This window comes from Apiospora hydei (genome assembly GCF_038363865.1).
Source record: "Apiospora hydei strain CBS 114990 chromosome Unknown utg000009l_segment0_segment0, whole genome shotgun sequence".
Lineage (NCBI taxonomy): Eukaryota > Fungi > Ascomycota > Sordariomycetes > Amphisphaeriales > Apiosporaceae > Apiospora > Apiospora hydei.
In genome coordinates, this window is record NW_027117368.1 from 5,364,732 (window position 1) to 5,387,928 (window position 23,197).

The window sequence follows — 23,197 nt, forward strand, 5'->3', positions numbered from 1 at the left end:
TTGCTTTACACTGAACAACTCAGGTCAGCATGGAATTGGATCTTACTTGTCAATCATCATGTTATCAACATCAACCACTGAACCAACAACGTACACAGCCTCGCAAGCGGTAGAAAATGACACAATGGAGGTTGACGATCGCTTCAAAGACCCCTTTCGTGGCCAGACTCTAAGAAGCAAATTAGGTAGGATGCAGCCTGCTTCTAATGATCTACTCCGCACAAAGCCCATAACCATGCGCCTATTGCGCACTTTTACTCTTGCCTTCCATCATCTTCCGATAGGCTGCAATGACATTCTCTCGCTCAACCTGCAGCTCCTCTCTCTTTCTCAGACTACCTGCGGCCTTGGGCACATTTTCCACCGAGACTCCTGCGCCGCGGACCTTGAGCAGTTTCGCCGTGTTAAGCTGAGGAAGCTCTGGGGGCGCTTTCGCGACGTCATGCAGCTTCGGCCTCTCACCTCGCTTGCGCTTCAGCTCCGCCCATGGGTCTTCCTCGGCATCATTGGACTCGCCCAGAAGCTTGGCTCGCTTGCCCTTCTTGCCCTTTTTGCCCCCAGCGGCACTGAGCTCCGTGGGAATTTTCCAGCTGATGCCCTGCTCCTCTTCCTCGGCCTCTCTTTCGGCCTGTTCCTCGAGCTCCTCCTCCCGTTGCTCCTTGATCTTCCTTTCCTCTTCGCGCCACTCGTCGTAGAGCTTGTGCATCTGCCGTTCCTTCTTTGTGCGCCATACCTTCCCGCCGAGAGGGTCTTTGCCTTGCTTGGTCGTCTTGCCGATCAGGCCTCCAAGAGGGAGCGCCTGGTCGACGCGGGCGGCATACTCTGACATTCGCTCTCCTGGCTTGATCTTGGGTATCTCGATAGCCTCCTTCACCTCGGCCTCGGTTGATGCCGCGGCAGTGGCTGCGGCCTTCGCCTTCTTTTTCTTGTTCTTTGAGTCGCGATCTTCGCCATTATCCAGGCCGGAGCGTGTTCTCTTGCCCCCGGATAGGGCCATCAGCCGTCTGAAAGCGCGGGGCGCATCGTCTTTTTCGCTTGATTCGCGCTTCCGCTTCGCATTCTTGGGCGGCGCATCTTTACTTGACTCTTTTATGTCCTGGCGACTGTTTCGTTTCGATTTCGTTACCGGCAAGGACTTGGCTACTTGCGTTGGCGGTAGATCAAATCTATGCTCATGATGCCAAGGTTAGCTTAGTCGCAAGACGGGTTTCCACCCATGAGTTTTGCCATTGTCACTTACGTCGAGGGATCCCTCTCTCTTCTTGTGTGTTTGTGAGGCATCGCGATGGTTGACCCGCTGGGTATGTTTCTGGTCCTTGATTGTCGTATGGATTCCCGCCCGTCCCTGAAACCTCGTTGAAGTTGATGAGCCTCCAGCCGTAACCTAGCTAGGCCTCGAACTTTTCCTTCCAATCACAGCAACAGGGCCCATTATCGATAAGATAAGCACGAACAAGGTTGGTCCATACTTATTTATAAGCGCTAGCGAGGCTTGTTTTATGCGCTTGCCAAGGAATCCTCCAGGCCCCTCTAGCTTACCAGCCACGTTCCCTAAGTACCCTGCTACCCCCGATCCCCTCGGACCCCTCCTCGTCTCCCCTTGCCCCAAACCACTAAAAAGCACCGTGGATCCTCGCCTGCAGCTACCGACAGCTCCAGTCAGCGCAACGTTGGTGCTGCAAGCAGGCAGCAGGCAGCTGGAGAAGTCCTGGTTGCGGATCGAAATGAAACAACAAGAGGTGTGACGCTTAAAATTCATTTCTGTGATGGGATGGGTTGAAACCTGTCCCTCTGACAGCCGAGTATGGCACTGCCTGAACCCAAAGCCAAGGCCACGGATCAGCGCCGTTCGTTGATCCAGTCGGGATGATCGGACAGTTGCCCTGGCAAGGTGAGGTAAGATGTGCGGTTGCTATGAGATGATGCCAAGAACCTATATTACCCCCATCGCTTTCGCACGCATGTCGTGACCTTGTTCGTTCATTTAGTTTCCCGTACCCAAATCGTCTACAGGTATGTGCTGCTGGTGGTTGCATTGTATCGTACCTGTGGCCCCCGCTGCACTCGCCGTACCCAATTAAAAAGCCACGCCCTCCCAGCTGGGGAGTCCGCGGGCCCTGGACTGTCTCATTCGTCTACTACTTCAGTCCAAGTCTGACCTAGTCACTTCTGCTAGGGACCAAACATCACGCCCGCGGAATCGGGGCCCATTAGGGTCCAGACGCCTCATGGGAGGGACGCCATATATACGAGGTTGTTGCGGTACTTGGATGCTTCCAGATTAGCTTCCATCACGCATTTCGACAACAGTGAAACGATATGCCGGCTGTGGGGGGTTAACACTGTTGGTTAAATAGTATTAGTACTCGCATACGCCCCCGTCAGCTGTATTCCCGACTCCCCAGTTTCTACTCTCTTTGGTGACCCCTCCCCTCCCTCATGGAAGATCACACGATATAAGCTCTACGGTGTCATACATACACGCCGGATAACACGCCGATCGCCTGTTTGCAGATCCACCCTTTATAGCCACCAGCACCACACACGTCATCTGAGCGCACCGGAGTAACCACCCCAGCTATTCTTACACAAACACACCGCTTACAAGAATCCCTTCGTCCGCCCTCACCAGGCTTCCGCTGTATCCTTATCTATCATATGTATACCTCAAACCCGTTATAGCTGGGAATATCACCACCACCTCCTCCACTAACATGGCCGACCACTCGCCGAGTGTATCGGCAAAGGAGAAGCGGACATTGGCCGAGTTCCTGAGCAGGATGGACAGAAAGAGAATCATGTACACCCGAACCCGGCCGAGGTCCGATAGTGAGAGCGTAACGGGGTCTTCGACAACATCATTCGACGAAGAAAACGCCACGGGCTCCGAAAGGCGGCCGGCTGGACCCAAGCGGAGGAAAGGACGGACCATGGGCTATTTTATGTGCGGTACTATATGGTCGTTAACGATACTGTAAGTCTGGCTTGTGTCATCCCCCATGTCGGCTTAAAGAACTGCGCTAATACAGTGGGCGCCACAGAGGCATAGTCGCGATGGTTGACCTGGCTTTGGTGATATCGCGAAGTTTATGGGGTCTGGAGCCCGACCCCGACCAGATCTTCTCGAACTGGGGTAAGCCCGGAACCGGCACAGAAGACCTGGCATGGTATCCCACAGATTTCCTCCGGGACGTGCAGCCGATACAATGCCATTCGCATAACGATTATTGGAGGAAGGTGCCTCTCTTCTCGGCCCTGCACGCGGGCTGCATCGGCACCGAGGCCGACGTCTGGCTGAACGACGGCAACTCCACCTTGTACGTCGGCCACAGTAGGTCCTCCCTGACAGAGGCGCGGACCTTTCAGTCGCTCTATATCAACCCCTTAGTCGATATCTTGAAGCGCGCGAACCCGCAGACACGGTTCACCGAAAACAACACCGAGGCCAGCCGGGGCGTCTTCGACGTCGACCCAGACCAGTCCCTGACGCTCCTGGTCGACGTCAAGACGGACGGCGCCAAGACCTGGCCGGAGGTCCTGCGGCAGCTCGAGCCGCTGCGGTCCCGCGGCTGGCTGACGTACGTCGAGAACGGGACGGTGCACCCGGGCCACGTCACCGTGGTCGGGACGGGCAACACGCCGTTCGACCTGCTCACGGCCAACGCGACGTACCGCGACGCCTTCTTCGACGCCCCGCTCGACAAGATGTGGGAGGACCCGGACTCGAGCGAGCCCGTCACCACGCCCACCACCTACAACAGCACCAACTCGCACTACGCCAGCGTAAGCTTCGGCGCCTCCGTGGGCCGCGTTTGGGCCGGCCTTACGAAAGACCAACTGCGGACGATCCGGGGTCACGTCAAGGGCGCCCATAGGAGAGGCTTGGTCGTTCGGTACTGGGATTTGCCCGCGTGGCCCATTGGCCTGCGCAACAGCATCTGGCACGTCCTGACGACCGAGGGCGTCGATATGCTGAACGTGGACGATCTTCGATCTGCATCGAGGAAAGTATGGTGACCTAGTATTTAGATACTTGCATATAGCGTTTTGAACTCTTTGATTTATATAAGCACAGCGAAATCCATTTCAACCTATGCTGACACCCGCTCTGGACGTCAGATGCCATTTTCGGGATATTTCTTGGCAATATCACGCGGTACCCCTCCTGAAGACAAAGATTCATAATGCCCCGATATATCGGGGCTATGTTCAGGTAGTACCGCACAAAATCTCTTGCGGTCGTCATGAATTCGCATTACGTGACTATCAACAGTTCCCCAACTTCCATGGCATTGCCATCGACTCGGAAGGTATCAGTGATCGCTCGCCTCGTCTGGTACCATGGTGTGGTATATCGCCAATTTCGACATGATACCATTTTCTGTATTTAGTCTCTCCTAGCCTGTTCGTAGGCTTGCTGCAGCGGGGCACCGCTTTCCGGACCGTCTGAGATCGGCAGCGGCGTGGTCTGACTTTTATTGTCGTCGGCGTAAGCCCGAAAGCCCGAAAGCCAAGCTTGGCCATTAGGTGGAGGTGGTGCCGCGTATCGTTCTGTGCGTCGTGGAACGATCTTGCCTTGCATCGTACGGGCGTCCCAACCGCCTTACGACCCTCTAGCCTCCACTCATTCGAATCTTAGTGTATGTCATTAGTCAACTTGTGCGTGTCCAAAACCTCATACTTCATTCCGTGGTTGTACCAGGCTGTTTATTATAATCGGATTCCTGTGCGGCGAGTGGCCAACAATGTTGCTCGACCTGTCATCGCCAGACTTATCGTTGATAGTATTCATGACGTTACGAACAGCGTCCGATATGCAGCGGAAACCATCTTTGAGCGAGTTGGGGCTTCTCATGTTCAGGACAGTGCCAAAGCCTGTTTCAAAAGCAATATCATCGTCTACGCCGCCACAGTTAGGATCAGATGGGCACCAATATAGGGGTTGCTGAAACTCGCTACGAGCTTTAGACTATTGCTAAATTTGACTATGCCAATATTCATTGACATTTGTGATATGTCCATGACTACGTCACGGACGAGACAGGACAATCCATGAGTATACTCTAAACTGATACTCTGTAGTCTATTAAGCATAGGCAACTCATTTTCTGAATGCCCTCACAGACCATCTCCACCAGCCAACAAAGTCTTGCGTGATGACACTGATGCCAAGGTCCTTCAGAGCTTTCGTGCTCAAGTGACAGTCGTATGGTCGCTGCACGGCTGCGTTGGGGTCGTTACCCTCGGTATTCGCCTCAATCCTCGTGATGGGAAGTCCCATGATGTCGGCAAAGACCTTGCAGATCTCATACTTGGTGAGCTTGTCCTCGGAGGAGAACTGCAGGATCTTGGGCATGGAAGATCGATCTTGGGTCTCAAGATACTTCACCGCAACGTCTGTAATATTCCGTCAGTTAGAGAACAGAGACATACGAACACAACGAAACTTACCTTGACAGACTCGTCCCACGTCCTCGGTGTTGGTGGGGTAGCGCAACGCCCAATGGTCCATCTTAATCTTGGCATCTTCCTCCTGAGCCTTCCACACCGCGTCCATCAAAACGTTCACGGCGCTCTCGGCCGGGGTCTCGGCGTCACCATACAGGACGGGCACTCTCATCACGACCCCCAAGCCCGACTTGCCAGCGGCCTCGTACTCCTCCAGCGTGGCGAGCTCGCCATCCAGCTTGGTCTGGCCGTACAGGTTGGTGGGCTGAGGCTTGGCGTCTGCCTCGTACGGCGCATCGCCGGGTTTGCCGGGGAAGACATAGTCAGTGGAGATGTAGATGAGGAAGATGTTGCGCGCGGCACAGAGGCCTGCAAGCGACTTGGTAGCCGCAACGTTGAGGGCACGCGTACCCTCGGGATCATTATCACACTTGTCAGGGAAGCGGTTGGCGGCGCCTATGGCGTATGTCAGTAATAGGGACCACGTAGTTTGGGTAAATATGGCAGTTTGGTATTCACGCACAATGTACTACAGCCTGGGGCCTGGTTCAATTTATCACACCGATCAGCAAATACATGACTTATGTATGGTCGAGGGGGCGTGTTGCTCACTTCACGGCATCCAAAGTTTTCTCGACCTCGGCGGCATTGGCGAGGTCGACCTTCAGAACGTCAACACCGTCGGCTCTGGAGAAGCCGGTGCCCTTGACGGTCCATTTGGCCCGCTCAAAGGCTCTAGTGACCTGCCGGCCGAGCAGCCCGGTAGCACCGGTGACGATAGCGGTCCTGCTTGTTTCCGACGACATTGTGTTGGTTGAGAGTCGTGCTTTTGGCGCAAACATTTACTAGTTAGGACCGAAGCGAGGGGCAATCGACGCGTGACGTCGGCTTGCCTTGTGCTGGTGGGCAGTGGGGGGTGCCCTCAGCAGGGGGTGGGCTAAGAGGGGCAAATGGAGCTTTTACCTAGTGAGAACACCACAACAGCATATTTCCCTTTGTTTGGGTATCACAAATAGGCAGCCAAATTGATATATGCTATCTGCCATCAGACTGTCAAATATATTACTTACGCAACCGTTGCTTGTGCTGCATACTTAGGTACGTGGAACCTGTGAGATGGCAAAGGCACCATCACGACGGTTTTCATCATGAGCCACTCCAATAGGTTGGATACGACCACACAGTCCTCGAGCCAATATGATAGGCTGCTTGGCCAGCCGTCGATAAATATACCGACACACCCTACCAGCCGTGATGGTGCCTGAAACTCGGGTCTAGAACATTTGACGTGTCCTCACGCCAGCGCTAGGACTGCGCGCGGAATCCTCTTGTCGTTTGGCGGGTGTGCCTTGGAGGCGCATGCTTGCTGCTTACATACACCCAGCCTATGTATGTACCTCACACTAAGTAAATTGGAGGAAGGTCATGCTTTCTCATCCGTTAGCTGTTTGGCCTGCCTCTTTTCAGGCCTCAACATCTTCCTCTCTTGAATCATGTCAACCCCACGCTCTGTCATCCATCTCTGCCCTCGATCGCGCGTCACCTAAGGCGCCTTACACTGAAAATCATCATCTCGTTGCGTTCAAGCAGTCCCGTAATGCGACGGGAAGAATGGGTGACATTCTGATGACATCACCGGCCTGCGAGGATCCGTCACAGTACCAAAATACCACACGCACCGTCCTCGAAACGTAAGCTTTCGCTCCGTTTGTCCTTCCCCAGACTGCTCATCGCAAATATGCAGGCTACTATGCGTGTCAGTTATCGTGGCATACGTGCCACAATACATTGGCATCAAACGGACTGGTACTAAGGGCATATCGCCTTACTACGTCCTCAACCATGGCCTCTTCTCCACGACCACGCTAGCCCTCCGGCTCAGCCATAGCGTCTCCTTTCCAGCTTTCACCTGCGTAGCGAGCCACCAACTATGGGGCTGGGAAAGCTACTCGGCGCTATTGGGCTTTGTGGAGGTCATCGTGCAATGGCTCTGTTCAGTCGTGCTGTAGGGAACTCCCTCTCCATTCTTATGTGACATTTGGCATGTTCAATGATATACTGACAGCGGGTGCCAAGCCTCACGGTCTTTATCCGCTATCGGACTGTGCCTCTCGTCACGGCTCCGGGTCCGAACGAAGCCCGAGCCCGTAGAATGTCGGACTGGCTCCCGGAAGAGGCGCACGCACACAAATTGACGTCCGCTCGGATGCGGCTCATACTTGGGACCTATGCTGCAGTCATCCTGCCCATCTCGTTGGGCTTCCTTCTCGTGGGCGCGTTGCCTTCGTTTTCGGAGCACATTCGTCACTCAACCTCGTTTACCGTAGTATGGAGCATATGGATCACGATTCTGTGCGTGGCGGATGCATTCCTGGTGGTATTCCAGTTCATCAAGCAGATGAAGACGGTGGGCCGCCTGGGGACCCGTGGATCCCTCAGCATCACCTCGATTGCCATGCAATCTGTCGCGCTGATTTTCCTGTCCGTGTCGCAGTTCTATAGAACACGCGGGAACATCGAGCTACACCGAGAGCGACAGCACATGACCGTCGGGAGGTTCCTAGCGCTCTTCTTCTATGTTTATGGATGTGTCAGCGTCGATGTCATGTATTTGGTGGCCGGTCTCGGCTACCTGGTTCTTTTCCAGCTATGTCTACTGTTTGACTGGAACGATCTATTTAGCAGACGGTTTGGCCGAATTAGGCTGTTGTAGTGCGGGTTGATCCTGTCGCATGGGAGGATGTTGGAGATGAAATACCGGTGCAACGGTCATTAACCTAGCCTTACCCTAGCCTAGAATTTATGCAAGTCAGGTCGACCAACGTCGCCAAGACGCCTTATATGCAGGAAGTTCCCTGAGACAGCATGCCGTGTTCTGCCTGAAGACCTCTCTCACCTTGCCGAGAGATGATCAAGCGACGCAATTTTATAGCCAAAATATGACAGTGAGTGAATATTGAGAGATATCATGAGATTATGAGGTGGGTTGCACACGATACAGAGCGGCGGGGACGATCTCTGGCGATTTTGAAACGGCACGCAAACACTTTTAGCGGTATCGTGTGCGTTGCAGATCCGAAAAGACGTTTCCTTTGCACGCACCAAGCCGGGGAGGGGGTACGAATCGGCGGGTCGGAGCAGGGGAAAAGATCAGATCAACTCCAGACCTCGCAGGCCTCGCAGACCTCGGGCCAGGCTGGCAAGAAGTAGCGTTGCATGCAGGCTAGTCGGTTCTGTCGTTGGCGTCGTTGGCGCCTTCCTTCCGGGCGGCCATCCCCTGGCACTGGGCCCTGCATGCCCTGGAAGGCCTGTCCATGTTTCACGCTCAGCTGTCTGGCCAAGCCCATGATTGGCCCAATGGCCAATTCTGCGCCCCCTGGCGATCCCTTTGCCAGGCCCTCACGGCGGCCCTCCCTGCTGGGACGCATGCACTGTCGTGAGATGATGGCGCGTCATGTTCCCCATTCATAATTTGGTTTCTAATTCGAGCCTTCGACGTCAAAACCGCAGCGACCTGTCTTTTCACGACTTCTGCACAGCCAGAGACGGGAGCAGATAAAAAAGAAAGGAAACACGAGAAGAAAAGGAAAACCTGCTAGAGTCAAAAGATCTTCATAAGGGTCTCTCCAACCGGATACCCGTACCCCTTTGATCCTTGTTCCTGCTCTGCCCTTTCCTCCATAATTTTTAAAACTTGCCGTCGATGATCATGGTTTCGCGCCTCTGCCAGTAACTTCACGCCATGTATAGCTCCGGTCCTAGATCCTATCGTCGACTGGCGCTCTCCGCAGCTCTTCTCTCGCTCTTCCTCATCTCCTGGCTCTATCTGCCCGCCACCCGCTTGACCCGGCAGCAGCTCTCCACCGCCCTAGCCCACGCTCACAAGAACCCGTGGGCGGCTCCGACGACGACGCCGCAGCAGGACCAGGAGCACACCAATGCCCGCGTCGAGCTTGTCGTCTCGTCGGTAAAAGCCGAAAACACGTCATGGATCACCGACAATTTCCCGCATTACCCAGCTCACATCTATGTGGCCGACGATCCCTATGCTCCATTGACCGTCAAGCATAACATCGGACATGAGAGCACAGTATACTTAACGTATGTGCCGAACCCTCTTCATCTGATCTCATTCTGCTTTCCCAAGGTTCTGGGAAGTTCGTAAGCTAAAATCTTCTATGCAGATATATAATTGATAATTACTATAAACTACCCGACGTGGTCATTTTCATCCACGGGCGCAGATACCAATGGCATAATGAGGATCCCATGTATGGTAAGTCTCACTCACCCCTTCTCAGCCCCGGTGCATCCCGGGGAAAATCATGGACATAATTACTCACCCCCACTCAGATGGCGTCCCTGTCCTGCAAAAATTCCGGATCCCCTACGTCCTGAGCCACGGGTTCTCGACGCTGCGCTGCTCCTGGCTCCTCGGCTGCCCGCTCGAGATGAAGCCGAACCTGGACGCGGCGGCGCGCTGGGACGACCCGGCGGCGGACCAGCGGCTCAAGACGGAGGCGGCCTACGCCAAGGCCTACACGCAGCTGTTCCCCGGGCAGCCGATCCCGGAGTCGGTGGGCGTGCACTGCGGCGCGCAGTTCGCGGCGACGCGCGAGCGCATCCGCGGCCGCAGCCTCGAGGACTACAAGGCCTACCGCCAGTGGCTCTGGTCGACGGAGCTGACCGACGAGTTCAGCGGCCGCGTCATGGAGTACTCGTGGCACCAGATCCTCGGCCAGCCCGCCGTCGACTGCCCCAACGCCGGCACCTGCTTCTGCGCCAAGTTCGGCCTCTGCGACCTCAAGTGCGAGGAGCACGGCTGCAAGGGCCGCTACTTCTTCAACTTTGGCGAGCTGCCTCCCGAATGGCCGGAAAAAGGGACTGGACAGAACGGGTGGCCGTCCAAGTTTTGGTATTTGTATGATGTATAGACGAGCGTTGGGTTTTTATTTTTATCCAGGGAAGAGGGGGCGAACCTGGGCACATAAGCTCCAAATGTTTATATAAGCAGCGCGTAATCAAATGAAACCACGGGCTTCCAATCCCTATACATACATCATCACATTGGTTCGGCAGTAGTTGTTGGTTTGCCGATGCGGCTTTGGAGGATCTACGTCGTTTGGGGAAAGAATGCGGGGATGACGCTTCGGCTCTTGGTACCGAGAATCGGCCATCGTTGCCGTCTGTTCAGGATTGCAATGCATCATAGGTAAGTATATAAGGTGTACGTATAAACATTTCAAATTCTCGTGCATTGGTTGCTCGTCGTGTATTTGCCGGTACTCAAAGCAAATCGTCCTTGTATAACCGCCCAACTGCTAGGGGTTTCACGATGCTTGGAATTACACTTCTGAGCATAGGATTGGCGGGTGCTCTAGCCTACCTCTTCCTACTATACCCTTCTGTAAACCTACCGACCTACTCCTCTCCTATACACACCTAGCCACAGACTAACCCATCCCAAGCTCCAGCAAACCCTCAAACTCCGCGCCCACGGCGCCCGCCTCCCCCGGGCCCCAAGACAGTCAAGACCGGCCTCGCGAAACCATGGCTATACTTCCGCGAGCTGAGCGCGCAGTACGGCGACATCGTCTCCGTCCCCGGCCTAAGCAGCAGCCCGACCACCATCGTGCTAGGCTCCGCGCGCACGGCGTGGGACCTGCTGGAGCGGCGGGGCGCCGTCTACTCGTCGCGGCCGCGCTTCGTCGTCGGCGGCGAGCTGCTCTCGGGCGGCCTGCGCGGGCTCATGGCGCCCTACGGCGACTTCTGGCGCCACTGGCGCAGGCTGCTGCACTCGGGCTTCATGCAGCGCCGGAGCGCGTCCTACCGCCCGATCCAGCGACTCGAGAGCGCGGTCCTCGCCCGCGACCTCCTGAGAGACCCCCGCGGGGTTCCGGGGGCATCTGGAGAGGTACGCGGCTTCGGTCATTGTGCTTGTGACGTATGGGAGGCGGGTGACGGATGTGGCGAGTGATGAGGTGGTGAGGCGGAATATTGAGGCGATGGGGAGGTTGACTTCTGTCAAGTAAGTCTATTTCGTACATGTATCCCCGAGAGGGATGGTCGGGTATGAGAGCGAACAAGGACATAATCCAACCCTTCCATGGTCACAGGTGCTGAGCCTTATCCCCATAGCATCCCGGGCAAATACGCCGCAGAGAGGTACCCAGCGCTCAAGTATATCCCGACTGTTTTTGCCTCCTGGAAGGCCGAAGTGCTCAAGCAGCGCCAAAAGGACATACAGCTGTATATGGATCTCTTGAACGATATCAAGGACAAGGTTGCGAGAGGCGTCGCAACGCCTTGTTTCACGACGCACCTTCTCGAGGAACAGGGGGCTTTAGGCATGTCGGATTTGGAGCTCGCATACAGCGCGGGCTCGCCATTCGGTGCGGGCATCGAAACGGCAAGTTGGCACCAAATCCCAAGTCTGTTTGATTGATGTCTGCTAACTCATCCCCCGGCCATAGACAGCAGGAACACTCGCAAGCTTCTTCTTGGCATGCGTCAAGTTCGGGCACAACTTCATCCCTCGGGCCCAGGAGGAGCTGGACCGAGTCATCGGGCGGGACCGGCTACCTACGTTTGAGGACATGGAAGATCTCGAGTACATTAGGGCTGTCGCGTCCGAGACACTGCGCTGGCGGCCCGGAGCCGTGCTGGGTGGGACGCCGCATGCGAGCACGGCTGACGACGTGTACAACGGCATGTTCATCCCTAAGGGGAGCACCATCATCGCCCCCTTGTGGACCAGTACGTATTTACTGCCCCTTCCAAAGCCAGGACCGAGCATCTATTGACCCTCCTTCCCCTTGTAGTCCATCTTAACGAGAAAGACTTCCCGGAGCCTCACGAGTTCAAGCCGGAGAGGTTTCTCGAGGAGCGCGACTTTCCTGGTACCCTTGGCCACACCGCGTTTGGTTGGGGTCGTCGTTTTTGTCCTGGTATGCATCTAGGGGCTGCGTCAATAAATCTTAACATCGCTCGAATACTGTGGGCTTTCAACGTGTCTCCAGCCAAAGACGAAACCGGACAGGACATTGATGTCGACATGTAGGTTGCAAGTCCAAAAGGTATGCAATCGTTAACCATTGATATCAGTTTCGCATTCACGGATGGGTTTAATTCGAGCCCGCTTCCGTTCCCATGCTCCATCCTGCCGAGATCGCAGCATCATGCCGAAGTGGTGAGAAGAACTTACGAGGAGGCCGCGAACGAGTTGAAGAAATTTGATGTTCCTACGTGAAATGGAGCACGCGAACACAAGGTTGAGAACGTCTAGGCTAGTGAGTACAAATAATGAAAGGAAAATATACTGCTTGGTTTCCTTGGGGATGCACGCATTCATAGCACTATATTTTACCTGCTGGGATCAAGAACCCTTCCCTGCTCTTTCTCTTTGCCGCTGCCGCTGCCGCTGCTGCTGCTCACATTGCTGTAACAATCTTTTGGGCATATGTTTGACCCTTTCCTTCATGGGCAAATTATACCAATTATCTGGTACACCATCATCCTCCGTAAAGGGGTGAGGTAAATTAAACCCTATAAACCCATCCCAGAGGCTGTTCGAATCGAAATCAAGTGGCCAATCAGCAACAGGTGCGCCGCCTGGTGTCTGGGGTGTGCTTGCCCCCGACTGATATGCATCTTCATTTAGGCCATCCTCATCAGACACTGGAGTATAAACCTGTAGCCCCTCATCAGCTAACGACTGCGGACGGTCCTCTACGCCATCAATGATCACGTTGACGTCTTCGGGGTCTCCGGGCCACCCGCGCGCCTTGCGACGTCGCACAACCACCACGCCACCGCTCTTGCTCTCTAGGTCCCTCGTTGTTAGGCCCTCGTAGATATCGTCGCGGCGGTAGTCCGAGCCCTCCACGCTCTGCAGACTATTGAACTGGGGCAGGCGGAGATCATGCTGCGCGCCGAGCCGGTTCATGGGCAGTGCCCAGTAAGCGGCGTCATTCGACGAGGCCGGGAGCTCAACATGCGTCCAGAGCCTATCGCTGTCCTCCAAGCGGCCGACGAAAAGGGCAAATGTTGTGAGGTTCCCGCGACTATCAGCCTTCAAAAACAGGAGCCAGTTGCGGTCACCGGGCTTGACGTGTAGATCACAGTGATTTTCAAAGGGCACGAAGCCGTGACCTAACGAATCACCTAGTACCTTTAGGAGCCCGTAAGGCTCCGAACCGACATAAATAATTTGGATTGCAGTCTTGTGGCTCAAGTATGGCTGAGTTAACCCTTCTTCCGTCCATTCAGTGACACTCTTGTATTCGAGGTGTGCGTAAAGCGAAAATATTTGATAAGACATCCAAGACTCCGGTCTTATACATATTGCCTTCAGGCAATGGTCACGGACGTAGGAGCCATGGAGACCATCTTCTCGCCTGAGCATGATACCTACAAAACAACCTGGTATTGCGGTGAAGGCACAGTCCAATACTGCTATGTAGATTGGTGGTAGCGGTCTATCACCGGCTCGGTCAAGGTTATGCCAGCCAGTAGTCTTTGGCTGTGGTTCAGGGCTGAAGGCGCGCACCAGTGAAGCGGTGGATGCATTTTTGTGTACAAAAGGGCCTGCTGGCAGTTGTTGAAGCCTGACAGACACAATGGGCCCAACAAGCGGCAAGCTTAGACGTGCCCTCCGTAATGATACCTCGATAGGATCATGCGACCCCTCGGCGGAGCTATCGAACTCTTGGGCCATTCGCTCTCGGAAAGTGACAGAGGCCGGACACACATCCATTGAACGGCCAAAGTAGTCCGGATTCGGCGCAAATAAACCCGTATGCCCCAATCCTGAATCATCCCGCCAGCTGAAGATCGAATGATCATACGGGTGCCGTTTTATTATTTCTTCTTGTAACCTGAAAAACGCTGTTTGTCCCTCTCCGTACAACAGTGGCATAGTCACATCGAATATACCAAGTAGGCTATAAGCGCGATCCTCCAGCCGCGCAGTATGCCGACCGACGGCCCATTTCATTTTCTGGGCCGTGGGTGCAAGTCGCCATGGCTCAGGGTAGTTTCTTTTTCGGGCAGTTGTCGCGAGCTGTAAGGCCTCTGAAGTGTCGTGCAGCCTGCCAGGACTGCTGGTAAGATTTTCAGCGGACGCCGCCTGAAGATGACAGGCATCAATGCGGGTGATCTGGTGAATCAACGAGACTAACGAATGCTTCGTTCCCAGGTCATGCCAGTTGCTATCAAAGAACACGACCTCCGAAGGTGCAATTAATTCTTGTAATGTCCATCCTCGTTTGAACCATACACTATTGCAAAACTCCTTGTGCAGTCGGGTCTCCCCAAGCCTCTCCCAGACATCGTTTGGATGAGTGTTCATAAACAGACCTGACTCAAATATGCGGTCTTTACTGGCAAAGAAATCCGCGGTATCCTTGGTGACGTCGCTGAGATAAGCGTAGCAGATCTCGGCCTGTTGGTACCATTTAAACACGGAGTTGATAGACTCGCTGAGCTCGGCACTTGATCTTTTGTCGATACAGCAGGTATCGATCCAGGCATATTGTAGCCCCTCAGACCTGGCCTTAGAGCAAAACGACAGTACCTTACTGTAGCTTGGCATCGAAAAGGCGCTGCCGTCCATGTAGTCCACATATGTTACCTCGGCACCGCTCCAACGATGAGACAATATGGCGTACTTCGGAGGCGTGAGGCCCATGAACTCCTCCATCTCCATCGTCTCCGTGTTGATTAAACGCATGTTTTGATAACTCGGCTAAGTATCAGGTTGCTGATCATTGATCGCGAGACTCCAATGGGCGAGGGGCGAAAAAGGGCGGTATAATAGACTGGCGTTTTGTTGAGCAAAATATGATACAGGCAACGAGGAAGCTACACGAGGCAGCCTGTTCCAAAATGTTACTTACCATGTGTGATGGGACAGGGGTTCAAACGAGTTCCCCCGCTTCGGGACAGATGATTGGACAATGCCATGCCTGTAGCCGTTGTAGAATTGATTGTAAGCGCGCGTCCCGTCCACTCGAGAATGTTGGGTGGATTGACTACTTGTGCGTTGTCTATCTAATCTTCATTGCGAGCTTTAGTATGTCCATTCATGAGCTTGAATTCCATCGGCATCCATGCTTAGATCACGCCTCGGAGTAGACGATAACGCCTACACTAGGTTGAGCATATCCACTATCATGCCTGATCTACATTTCCTCTAAGTAGAATTTTGCTGTGGTGCTCCTCTTCCCCGAGAAGCGCCGCCGCGCCCACCTCTTTGGCCTCGGCCTTCTCCTCTTCCACGACCGCGACTTCTACCTCTTCCACGACTGTTGTCCTTAGCATTCAGATTGGGTGGAGGCGGTACTGCGCCGTAGATGGCTCCGTTGCTCTGTCCAGACGGTTGTCCTTGCGCATAGTTGTGACTTTGACCTGCATGATGCGCTTGGCCTCCATGGCCGACCGACTGCCAATCGTAGCCGTTGCTGGCCTGGTATCCTCCTTGGTGGGCCGGCTGGTGTAGCTGCTGCGGGTGTGCGCCATTGGGAGCTGGCCGATAAACCAGGCTAGAATGCTGCAGGTGTGGCACCGCATTTCCGGCGCCTCGGCCACGGCCAGAAGCGTGATGATTTGCGCCATACATAGCGCCTCGGAACGACCCGCTCAGGGGAGGAGGAGCAGGTGCATCGCGGTATGTTCCTCCGTTCCTGCCACGGAGTCCTCCCGAGTTTCCGCGGGTTCTCTGGACCGAGTCCGCAATCCTGTGGCCTCCAGCATTTGCTTGCTTGGGAATTGCCAGGAAGTGCTTGCTTGTGGTGTTCAGGACAGTCTTCGCAGCGACTGTTGCTCCACGGAACGGAGTGCAGCGTTCGCCCAAGGCAGTGCCGCTCATGAAGGGCTGATCGAATACCACATCAAGCATATGGTGGTTGCCAACAGTGCTGATACCAACAACTGTTCCCTGAGAACCAGTCTTTACCTTGCCAGAGCCGGCAGCGTAGATAACACGGTCACCCAGAGAAAATTTCTGGTCGCCAAGCCGTTGCTCAGCGTCCTCAATGCGCAAGAGCACATCGCGCGGAGCCTTACGTTTGATAAAAAGATCCTCTCCCATGCCACCATTGAATTCTTCAATGAGACCATCGACCGCTTTCTCAATTGCCTTGACAACATTCGAGTCGAGCTGTTCCGCATCCAAGGGAACCTTCTCAAACTTGCTGGTCTCCACCGTCTTGAGCCATGCACCAATTTCCTTGACCTTGAGAGTGGCCTCTTCGGGTGTCATTCGCCGGAAGAGATCCGTTTCGCGCAACTCATTACCCTGGGGGTTTTGCATCATTCCAGCGAATAAATCAGGGAATTTACTGGCGTATTGCGCGATAAGGGCTTGAGCGGCTGAGCTGTACTCCCAACCACGAGGGCCTTTTCTAGTATAGCCCAGCACTTTCAGTTTTCGACCCTCAAATTTGAGATTAAGGCCAAGGTTGACCTTCATATTCCCCACAGTGTAAACAAAAAGCGACGAGGCAATTTTGCTGAGGACCAGGGGAGAGACACCGATGTTTTTAGCAACGTTGACGGCAGTCTCGTAGTTACCGAGACTATCACCGGCTGCCACAACGGGTTTGGCAACAGTAGAGAAGCGCGCAGCGTACTTGGACTCGTGCGGAACGAAATCCTGGCCCTTCGCTTTCGGCTGTGGTTGGCGGTCCTTTGGGTGATGGAATACCATCACTGTCTCTACCAAGCCGTCCTTGTGACCGAGGACTCTGGCAGGACGACCATAGTACAGGAAGTCTTGAACCGTTTGTCCAAGGAAGAAGACATTGGAGCCCAATGGGAACTCCTCTTCGATGGGCAACGCTTCTCTTTCAATGAATCGCTGGTCCTCACTCACGACCTCGTCTACTATGACCTGGGCAGCATGGTCCTTTTCTGTCCCCGGTATGTATCCATACTCCTTGACGAGGGCACCCTCTTTGGTCTTTATCAAGCCCTTCAGCATATCAACTTGCACCGTGACCTCGATGGGACCGATGACGATTCCAAGTCGCTTGCTGTAGAAGTTGCCAAGTTGGGCCGCCTTTTTCTGCCAAGTCTGCATTTCTGAGCCGTCCAAGTGTCGCTGCACAATCTTTCCTTTGGCATCATGTGTGTACTCGTAATCGCGATCGGTGACGGAAACGATCTTGGCTTCCTGTAAGAAGGGGTAGCCAACATGGCATGTTTGTCCCAGCTTCAACTTGGCCGTTTCGATGCTGCTACGCATCTCAACATCCGAGAGTGTGACGATCATGCTCTGGTTACGACTGTCTTGCTGGAAAACATTGACTCCATGGTAATCAAGACTGGCAGTATAGGGCAGCGTTGCTAGACTTGGGAATCCAGCCAAAGCTTCGATATTAAGCTTTGCGCCATCCAGAAGGCCTCGGTAGAGCTTTGCGCCGTCTGCGGTAGGGAGATCATAGATGTTTTCAACGCATTGGCAGCCGGGTATGTCGGGGAACACGCCAACCATAGAAGACGGATACACGATTGGCTGAGCTGTAGGGTCGTATGTGAACTTCAGCGACACACCAAAGTCGTTTCTTGCCTTCTCATCGGCTGAAAGCAAGTCGTTCTTAGTGGCCATGGCCTCGAGCAGTCGCTTTTCGTCAATGAATGGGATCTTGACAATGGCCTCCCACTCCATCTTCTTGCCGTTCATGTCAAGCTCGAAATCCCGTGGGTAAAAGTCAATGATAGGCGACTTGGGATCCGTCATTAGCGGGTGATACACTGCGGGAACAATACTTTTACTGCGATCCGGCAGAACACCCATCAGCTGCTCATAGGGGCGGAACGGCTGGCCGAGTTGGAAGTCCACGTCGGCGTTAAAACCCTTGCAGACATCTAGGTTGTGTCAGACTAGTAGATAGAACACAGAATTTTCGGGGATGACTTGCCTGATATCATTGGAGAGTAATGGTATGCGTAGAACCAGGGCCACGAGGCCACGCCGCGATAGTAGTAGTACAATACCCACTGCAAACCTTGGACATAGTTCTCACACAGCAGGCGCAGCTCGGTTTCCTTGGATTCGGGTGTCCACTCCTTGAACTTGGAGCTGTAGTACTCGTTCTTCCATTCGCCGAATTTCTCCTTGTATTTGATTGCCATCGAGTCCTGCGACTCGGTTGCAGAAACGTCGATTACTTGCGCAGAGTCGTACTTCTTCATCACACGGTTGAGAGCAAAGCCAGCCTCGACTTCCTCGTCGTCTTCCTCATCGGCATTGCCATTCGCCTTTCCGGGGAGAGAGACAACAAGATGACGTCGACCTTCATCATCGTGGGCGGTGCGCCACTCGAGTCGCATATCGCCAGCCAGATCCTTGATGAACTGGCGATCGGCAGCGGCAAGTTCGGTGCCCAGATCCAAAGGATCCTCGCGCGGCTTCTGGATGTATTTCTTGACCTTTTTCCACAGTTCCTTCTGGGCCGAGGTCATGATTACCTTGCCCTTAGTCTTGGGCATCTCTTCGCCCTTGGCCTCGGCCAGCTGCTTGCTCCTCAACCATTTCTGATCGGAGTTTTCATGCTCAAAATGACGATTCTCCTCCTTGGACAGCTGGTCCAAGAGCAGTCCAAGGCTCTGGAGGTTGATAACGCCCCCCTCGTTGATATAGGCGTCGCACTGCGGCAGAACCTCCTTATATATGCGGAACATAGTGGCCAATGCACCTTCGTTGATGTGCAAATGGGGTAGATTGGGCAAAAAGTCGTTTCCAACGAAGAACGCCATGAGAATGAAGTCGTCTATAACCCGCTCCATGTCGAAGGGGAATTTTGTGGCCCCTTCTGCCTTCAGCTCTTGGAACTCCAACTCCAGATACTCTCGAACAATGCAAAGATGCATCAGGTAGAAATTCTGATGCTCCAATTCCTTCGATGCCGATTTCGAAGCGCGCCCAAATGTGACTTCCTCTCGAAGCAGGCAAAAATGCGGGTCGTGGGTCAGCAGGCCCAACATGATGAGATCGGCATCAAGACCGTACAAGCAATGCCGGACATTGTGATCGTAATCAGGCTGCGCTTTGGCATTGCGGATATACTCCATGATCTTGTGCTCTCCTTCTCCGGGAACTTCGTGGCCAGACAGAACAATGTCGCAGCCCTGCCAATCTGAGTCTTGGGTGACCTTCTTGTTGATGAAGTATTTCAGGTGTCGTGTCAGCTTGGCCATGAATTCTGTGCCAGGCGTGATGCAGTTGCTGTCGAACGGCGCTTCCTTGGGCATTTCCACGCCCTCTTTGATCGCCTTGTCCCGGGCCTTCTCAGCATCGAGAGCGGTTCGGAAACGACGGGCTCGTTGCTGGTTCATCTTGGCGCGTGGGGCAACACCATCAATGGCCATGAAGAAGAGCTTCTTCGGCTTGATCTTTCCGAACAAGTGTTCGATGTAATTGAAGATGCGGATGAACATCTCCTCCTCGGTGAGACGAAAGGTTGCGTCATCTGAGTCCTTGTGTGTACAGTTGTGTATGATACCGTTCATGTCCAGCTAATCGCACCACAGTCAGTTTCCACCTCATCCAGACGAACATGTGTGCAGGCGGCCTACGTATAGATTGTCGAACTCGGGAATGCGATTCTCGGCGATCAGCTGCGATATCGCCGGATACCGCTCCGAGAGCCATCGAAAGAACTTGGGAACACTGCGGTCAAGTCAGTCGCGGGGTTATCATTACACTTGGTGGGTAGGTTGAGTCTATACGAACCCCATCTTGACCAAGTCGCATGCGGTCGCAAAGTATAGGAGAGGAAATCTCAGGCAATAAATAAGGAGTGTTGGAAGAAGCGCGTCAAACGAAGCTTGAAATGAAACGACTTTGCGCAGTCCAGCTGGGATACAGGAGGGTGATGCAAAAAGAATGAGTCCTGTCAAAAATGCGAAGACGACAGACAAGACAAGGCTCAAGGGCCTTTTAGCGGTACGGGACGGGAACGGATCTGGCCCAAAAACGCCTTGCGAAGGCAATTGGAAGATCGTATAGAACAAGAAAGGTACAGCGAAATCGCGCAATATCTAGGTAGCGTTCAATTGAAGCATTTGAAGCACAAAGCAACAACACCACAATATGAAACGGAGGGAGGAGGGTGTGTAATGAAGAGAGTATGTAATGAGGTTGTCGCCTCTTGATCTCTTGCTCGTATGACGACTGTGACTCTGACCTGTGCTTTTCGCAGAGTCGGCGGGCAAGTGAATGGGCCTAGTGCGGATCCTTGTAGCAGAGAGAGAAGCTAAGGTTAGGTTGTGCAAGCAACAATGGCCTTTTCCGCTGGGCGATGAATTTGGCGGACAGATTGCCAAGGGTCGGATCTCCAGATTTCAATTAGGGAGCTTGGGCCAAATTCGCTATGCTATGCTTACCTCTTACCTGCCTTATTCCATAAGACGTGCGGGGCCAGCAGCCGTGCATAACCTGCAGGCACTTACATAAAACATAAAACCTCGGCCAAGGAACGGCGGCACTTTACGCGACTGGAAGCCGCGTTTTCTTCCTGGAGCTACGCGATCGATCCATCACCCACCTTCCTTTCGTTTGCGCGTTGACCATTTTCGCCAACTGACTTGGAAGACCAGCCCACCGACGCATACCAATCGTCTTCAACCTCACTTTTCTGACCAAATCGTAACCTCCAGCCCAATTGGGAAGTTCGCAAGTTTCAAAAGTGACCAAACTGCTCTCACCATGGCTCCCGCGCAGGTTGCCGAGGACCCTGATGGTAAAATCCCACCACCCAAAACCAGACAACGAACACTGTACCGGGATAGAGCTGACTCGCCTTGCGAACAATAGTCAACATGACAGGCCAGGACTCCGAAGATGAAGAGCAACGATTGATCAACGAAGAGTACAAGACCTGGAAGAAGAATGCGCCCTTCCTCTACGACATGATTCTCAGCACCGCTCTGACCTGGCCCACTCTGACCGTACAATGGTTCCCCGACGTCAAGGAGCCCGAGGGAAAGAACTGTCGCATTCACCGCGTACTGATCGGCACCCACACCGCCGACGAGAAGCCCAACCATGTTCAGATCGCCGAGGTAGAAATCCCCAAATCCATCAAGGCGAACCCTCGCGACTACGATGAGGACCGAGGCGAGATTGGAGGCTACGGCAAATCCGACAAGGGCACCATGAAGTGGAACATCGTCCAGCAGATCGACCACCCTGGCGAGGTCAACAAGGCTCGCTACTGCCCGCAGAACCCAGACCTCATTGCCACCCTCACAGTCGACGGCGAGATCCTCATCTTCGACCGCACCAAGCACAGCGTCAAGCCCGACGGAACGGTCAACCCGCAAATTACCCTCAAGGGCCACCAGGACGAAGGTTTTGGTCTTTGCTGGAACCCTCATGTCGAAGGTTCGCTGGCCTCGGGCAGTCAAGATCAGACAGTTCGTTTGTGGGATTTGAAGTCCCTGGAGAGCGGCAAGACCACCCTCGAACCGGCCAAAACTTATACCCACCATACCAACGTCGTCAACGACGTTCAGTACCATCCTATCTCCAAGAACTTCCTGGGTAGTGTGTCTGATGACTTGACACTACAAATTCTCGACTTACGGCAGAACTCGACATCCCAATCGTCTCTCGTGGCTCGTCATGGCCACAGCGACGCTATCAATGCGCTCGCATTCAACCCTACGACGGAGGTCATCGTTGCGACAGCTTCAGCCGACAAGACTATTGGTATTTGGGATCTGCGTAATGTCAAGGAGAAGGTACACACGCTCGAGGGCCACCAGGATGCGGTGACCTCAATCGCCTGGCACCCCCATGAGGCCGGTATTCTTGGCAGTGCCAGTTATGACCGACGCATAGTGTTCTGGGATCTAAGTCGCGTTGGCGACGAGCAACAACCAGATGACCAGGAAGACGGACCGCCTGAGCTGTAAGTTTCCCGCAATTGCTTTGTTAGACTTATCACTAACTTTGACTACAGTTTGTTCATGCATGGTGGCCACACCAACCATCTGGCTGATTTCAGCTGGAATCTCAACGACCCTTGGCTTGTAGCCAGTGCCGCCGAAGACAACATGCTGCAGGTGTGGAAGGTCGCCGAATCCATCGTGGGCAAGGATGAAGCCGACATCAACTTGGAGGAGATGGGCCGTTAAAGGGGAGGCCTCGCAATACTACCTCATTATTATCTGCGCAATCTGGTCCAATCGCCAGCTAGCAAAACTATTCGAGGATGCTCTTTATTAGTTTGCCTGGACTGTTCTTGAACTGCCATAACGGTATCGTTGCGGACGGAACTTCAGAAAACCGGGGAGAAGCAGAGGGACAAAAAATAGTCTACTGCTAATGGGCGCAAAGAAGCTATCCATGGCAAGGCTACTGCATTGGATATGCAGCTACCGGAGGTGCTATGAGATATGGGATGGTTCGAAGGCGATGCGCAGCATGAAGCGTGTTTATGGTGTTTTGAACTTTGGCTATATGCCAGGGACCTCATTGCTAAATTTCTCAGTGAGCCAAGCAGCAACTAAATACATGTACATTGTGATACCAATTTTGAGTTGCTTCTCTTCCTTACTTCCATCGGGGCCTCGCTACCCGCTGAGTAAAAGTTGGCTGATTGATGATCTTTCGGTTGTTGTTGGCCCCCTTTTCCCGTGCCCTACCACCGTTCGCAATCATGGACCTCTAGCTTAGCCACGACTCCACCAACATGTCTCACCGCTACATCCATACTTCAGCTATATGGTGTCTTAACGACTG

General features: G+C 53.8%; 9 protein-coding genes across 9 annotated transcripts; 5 read left to right on the plus strand and 4 right to left on the minus strand.

Annotated features, from left to right (window-relative positions):
• Positions 1-241: 241 nt before the first annotated feature.
• Positions 242-1,281, minus strand: PG997_013496 (Urease accessory protein; the record flags this gene model as incomplete). The annotated part of the gene is made up of 2 exons (XM_066817810.1): positions 242-1,166; positions 1,241-1,281. The coding sequence occupies 2 exons, from the start codon at positions 1,279-1,281 to the stop codon at positions 242-244; spliced, it is 966 nt and encodes a 321-aa protein (XP_066663502.1).
• Positions 1,282-2,714: 1,433 nt separating this feature from the next.
• Positions 2,715-4,017, plus strand: PG997_013497 (uncharacterized protein; the record flags this gene model as incomplete). Its single annotated transcript, XM_066817811.1, has 2 exons — positions 2,715-2,974; positions 3,042-4,017. The coding sequence occupies 2 exons, from the start codon at positions 2,715-2,717 to the stop codon at positions 4,015-4,017; spliced, it is 1,236 nt and encodes a 411-aa protein (XP_066663503.1).
• Positions 4,018-5,101: 1,084 nt separating this feature from the next.
• On the minus strand, positions 5,102-6,290 carry PG997_013498 (methionine adenosyltransferase 2 subunit beta protein; the record flags this gene model as incomplete). The annotated part of the gene is made up of 4 exons (XM_066817812.1): positions 5,102-5,397; positions 5,452-5,904; positions 5,972-5,991; positions 6,061-6,290. 4 exons carry the CDS (start codon positions 6,288-6,290, stop codon positions 5,102-5,104), a joined length of 999 nt encoding a protein of 332 aa, XP_066663504.1.
• Positions 6,291-7,059: 769 nt separating this feature from the next.
• Positions 7,060-8,161, plus strand: PG997_013499 (uncharacterized protein; the record flags this gene model as incomplete). Its single annotated transcript, XM_066817813.1, has 3 exons — positions 7,060-7,139; positions 7,193-7,448; positions 7,514-8,161. 3 exons carry the CDS (start codon positions 7,060-7,062, stop codon positions 8,159-8,161), a joined length of 984 nt encoding a protein of 327 aa, XP_066663505.1.
• Positions 8,162-9,190: 1,029 nt separating this feature from the next.
• Positions 9,191-10,382, plus strand: PG997_013500 (uncharacterized protein; the record flags this gene model as incomplete). The annotated part of the gene is made up of 3 exons (XM_066817814.1): positions 9,191-9,549; positions 9,633-9,724; positions 9,802-10,382. The coding sequence occupies 3 exons, from the start codon at positions 9,191-9,193 to the stop codon at positions 10,380-10,382; spliced, it is 1,032 nt and encodes a 343-aa protein (XP_066663506.1).
• Positions 10,383-10,900: 518 nt separating this feature from the next.
• On the plus strand, positions 10,901-12,508 carry PG997_013501 (uncharacterized protein; the record flags this gene model as incomplete). Its single annotated transcript, XM_066817815.1, has 4 exons — positions 10,901-11,362; positions 11,587-11,883; positions 11,922-12,204; positions 12,270-12,508. Coding segments are annotated over 4 exons (1,281 nt in total), but the record flags the coding sequence as incomplete, so codon positions are not given.
• Positions 12,509-12,810: 302 nt separating this feature from the next.
• Positions 12,811-15,178, minus strand: PG997_013502 (uncharacterized protein; the record flags this gene model as incomplete). The annotated part of the gene is made up of 2 exons (XM_066817816.1): positions 12,811-12,886; positions 12,942-15,178. The coding sequence occupies 2 exons, from the start codon at positions 15,176-15,178 to the stop codon at positions 12,811-12,813; spliced, it is 2,313 nt and encodes a 770-aa protein (XP_066663508.1).
• A 462-nt stretch (positions 15,179-15,640) lies between these two features.
• On the minus strand, positions 15,641-20,187 carry PG997_013503 (exonuclease kem1; the record flags this gene model as incomplete). The annotated part of the gene is made up of 4 exons (XM_066817817.1): positions 15,641-18,304; positions 18,421-19,965; positions 20,026-20,119; positions 20,183-20,187. 4 exons carry the CDS (start codon positions 20,185-20,187, stop codon positions 15,641-15,643), a joined length of 4,308 nt encoding a protein of 1,435 aa, XP_066663509.1.
• A 970-nt stretch (positions 20,188-21,157) lies between these two features.
• On the plus strand, positions 21,158-22,590 carry PG997_013504 (Histone acetyltransferase type B subunit 2; the record flags this gene model as incomplete). Its single annotated transcript, XM_066817818.1, has 3 exons — positions 21,158-21,191; positions 21,266-22,364; positions 22,416-22,590. The coding sequence occupies 3 exons, from the start codon at positions 21,158-21,160 to the stop codon at positions 22,588-22,590; spliced, it is 1,308 nt and encodes a 435-aa protein (XP_066663510.1).
• Positions 22,591-23,197: the final 607 nt, after the last annotated feature.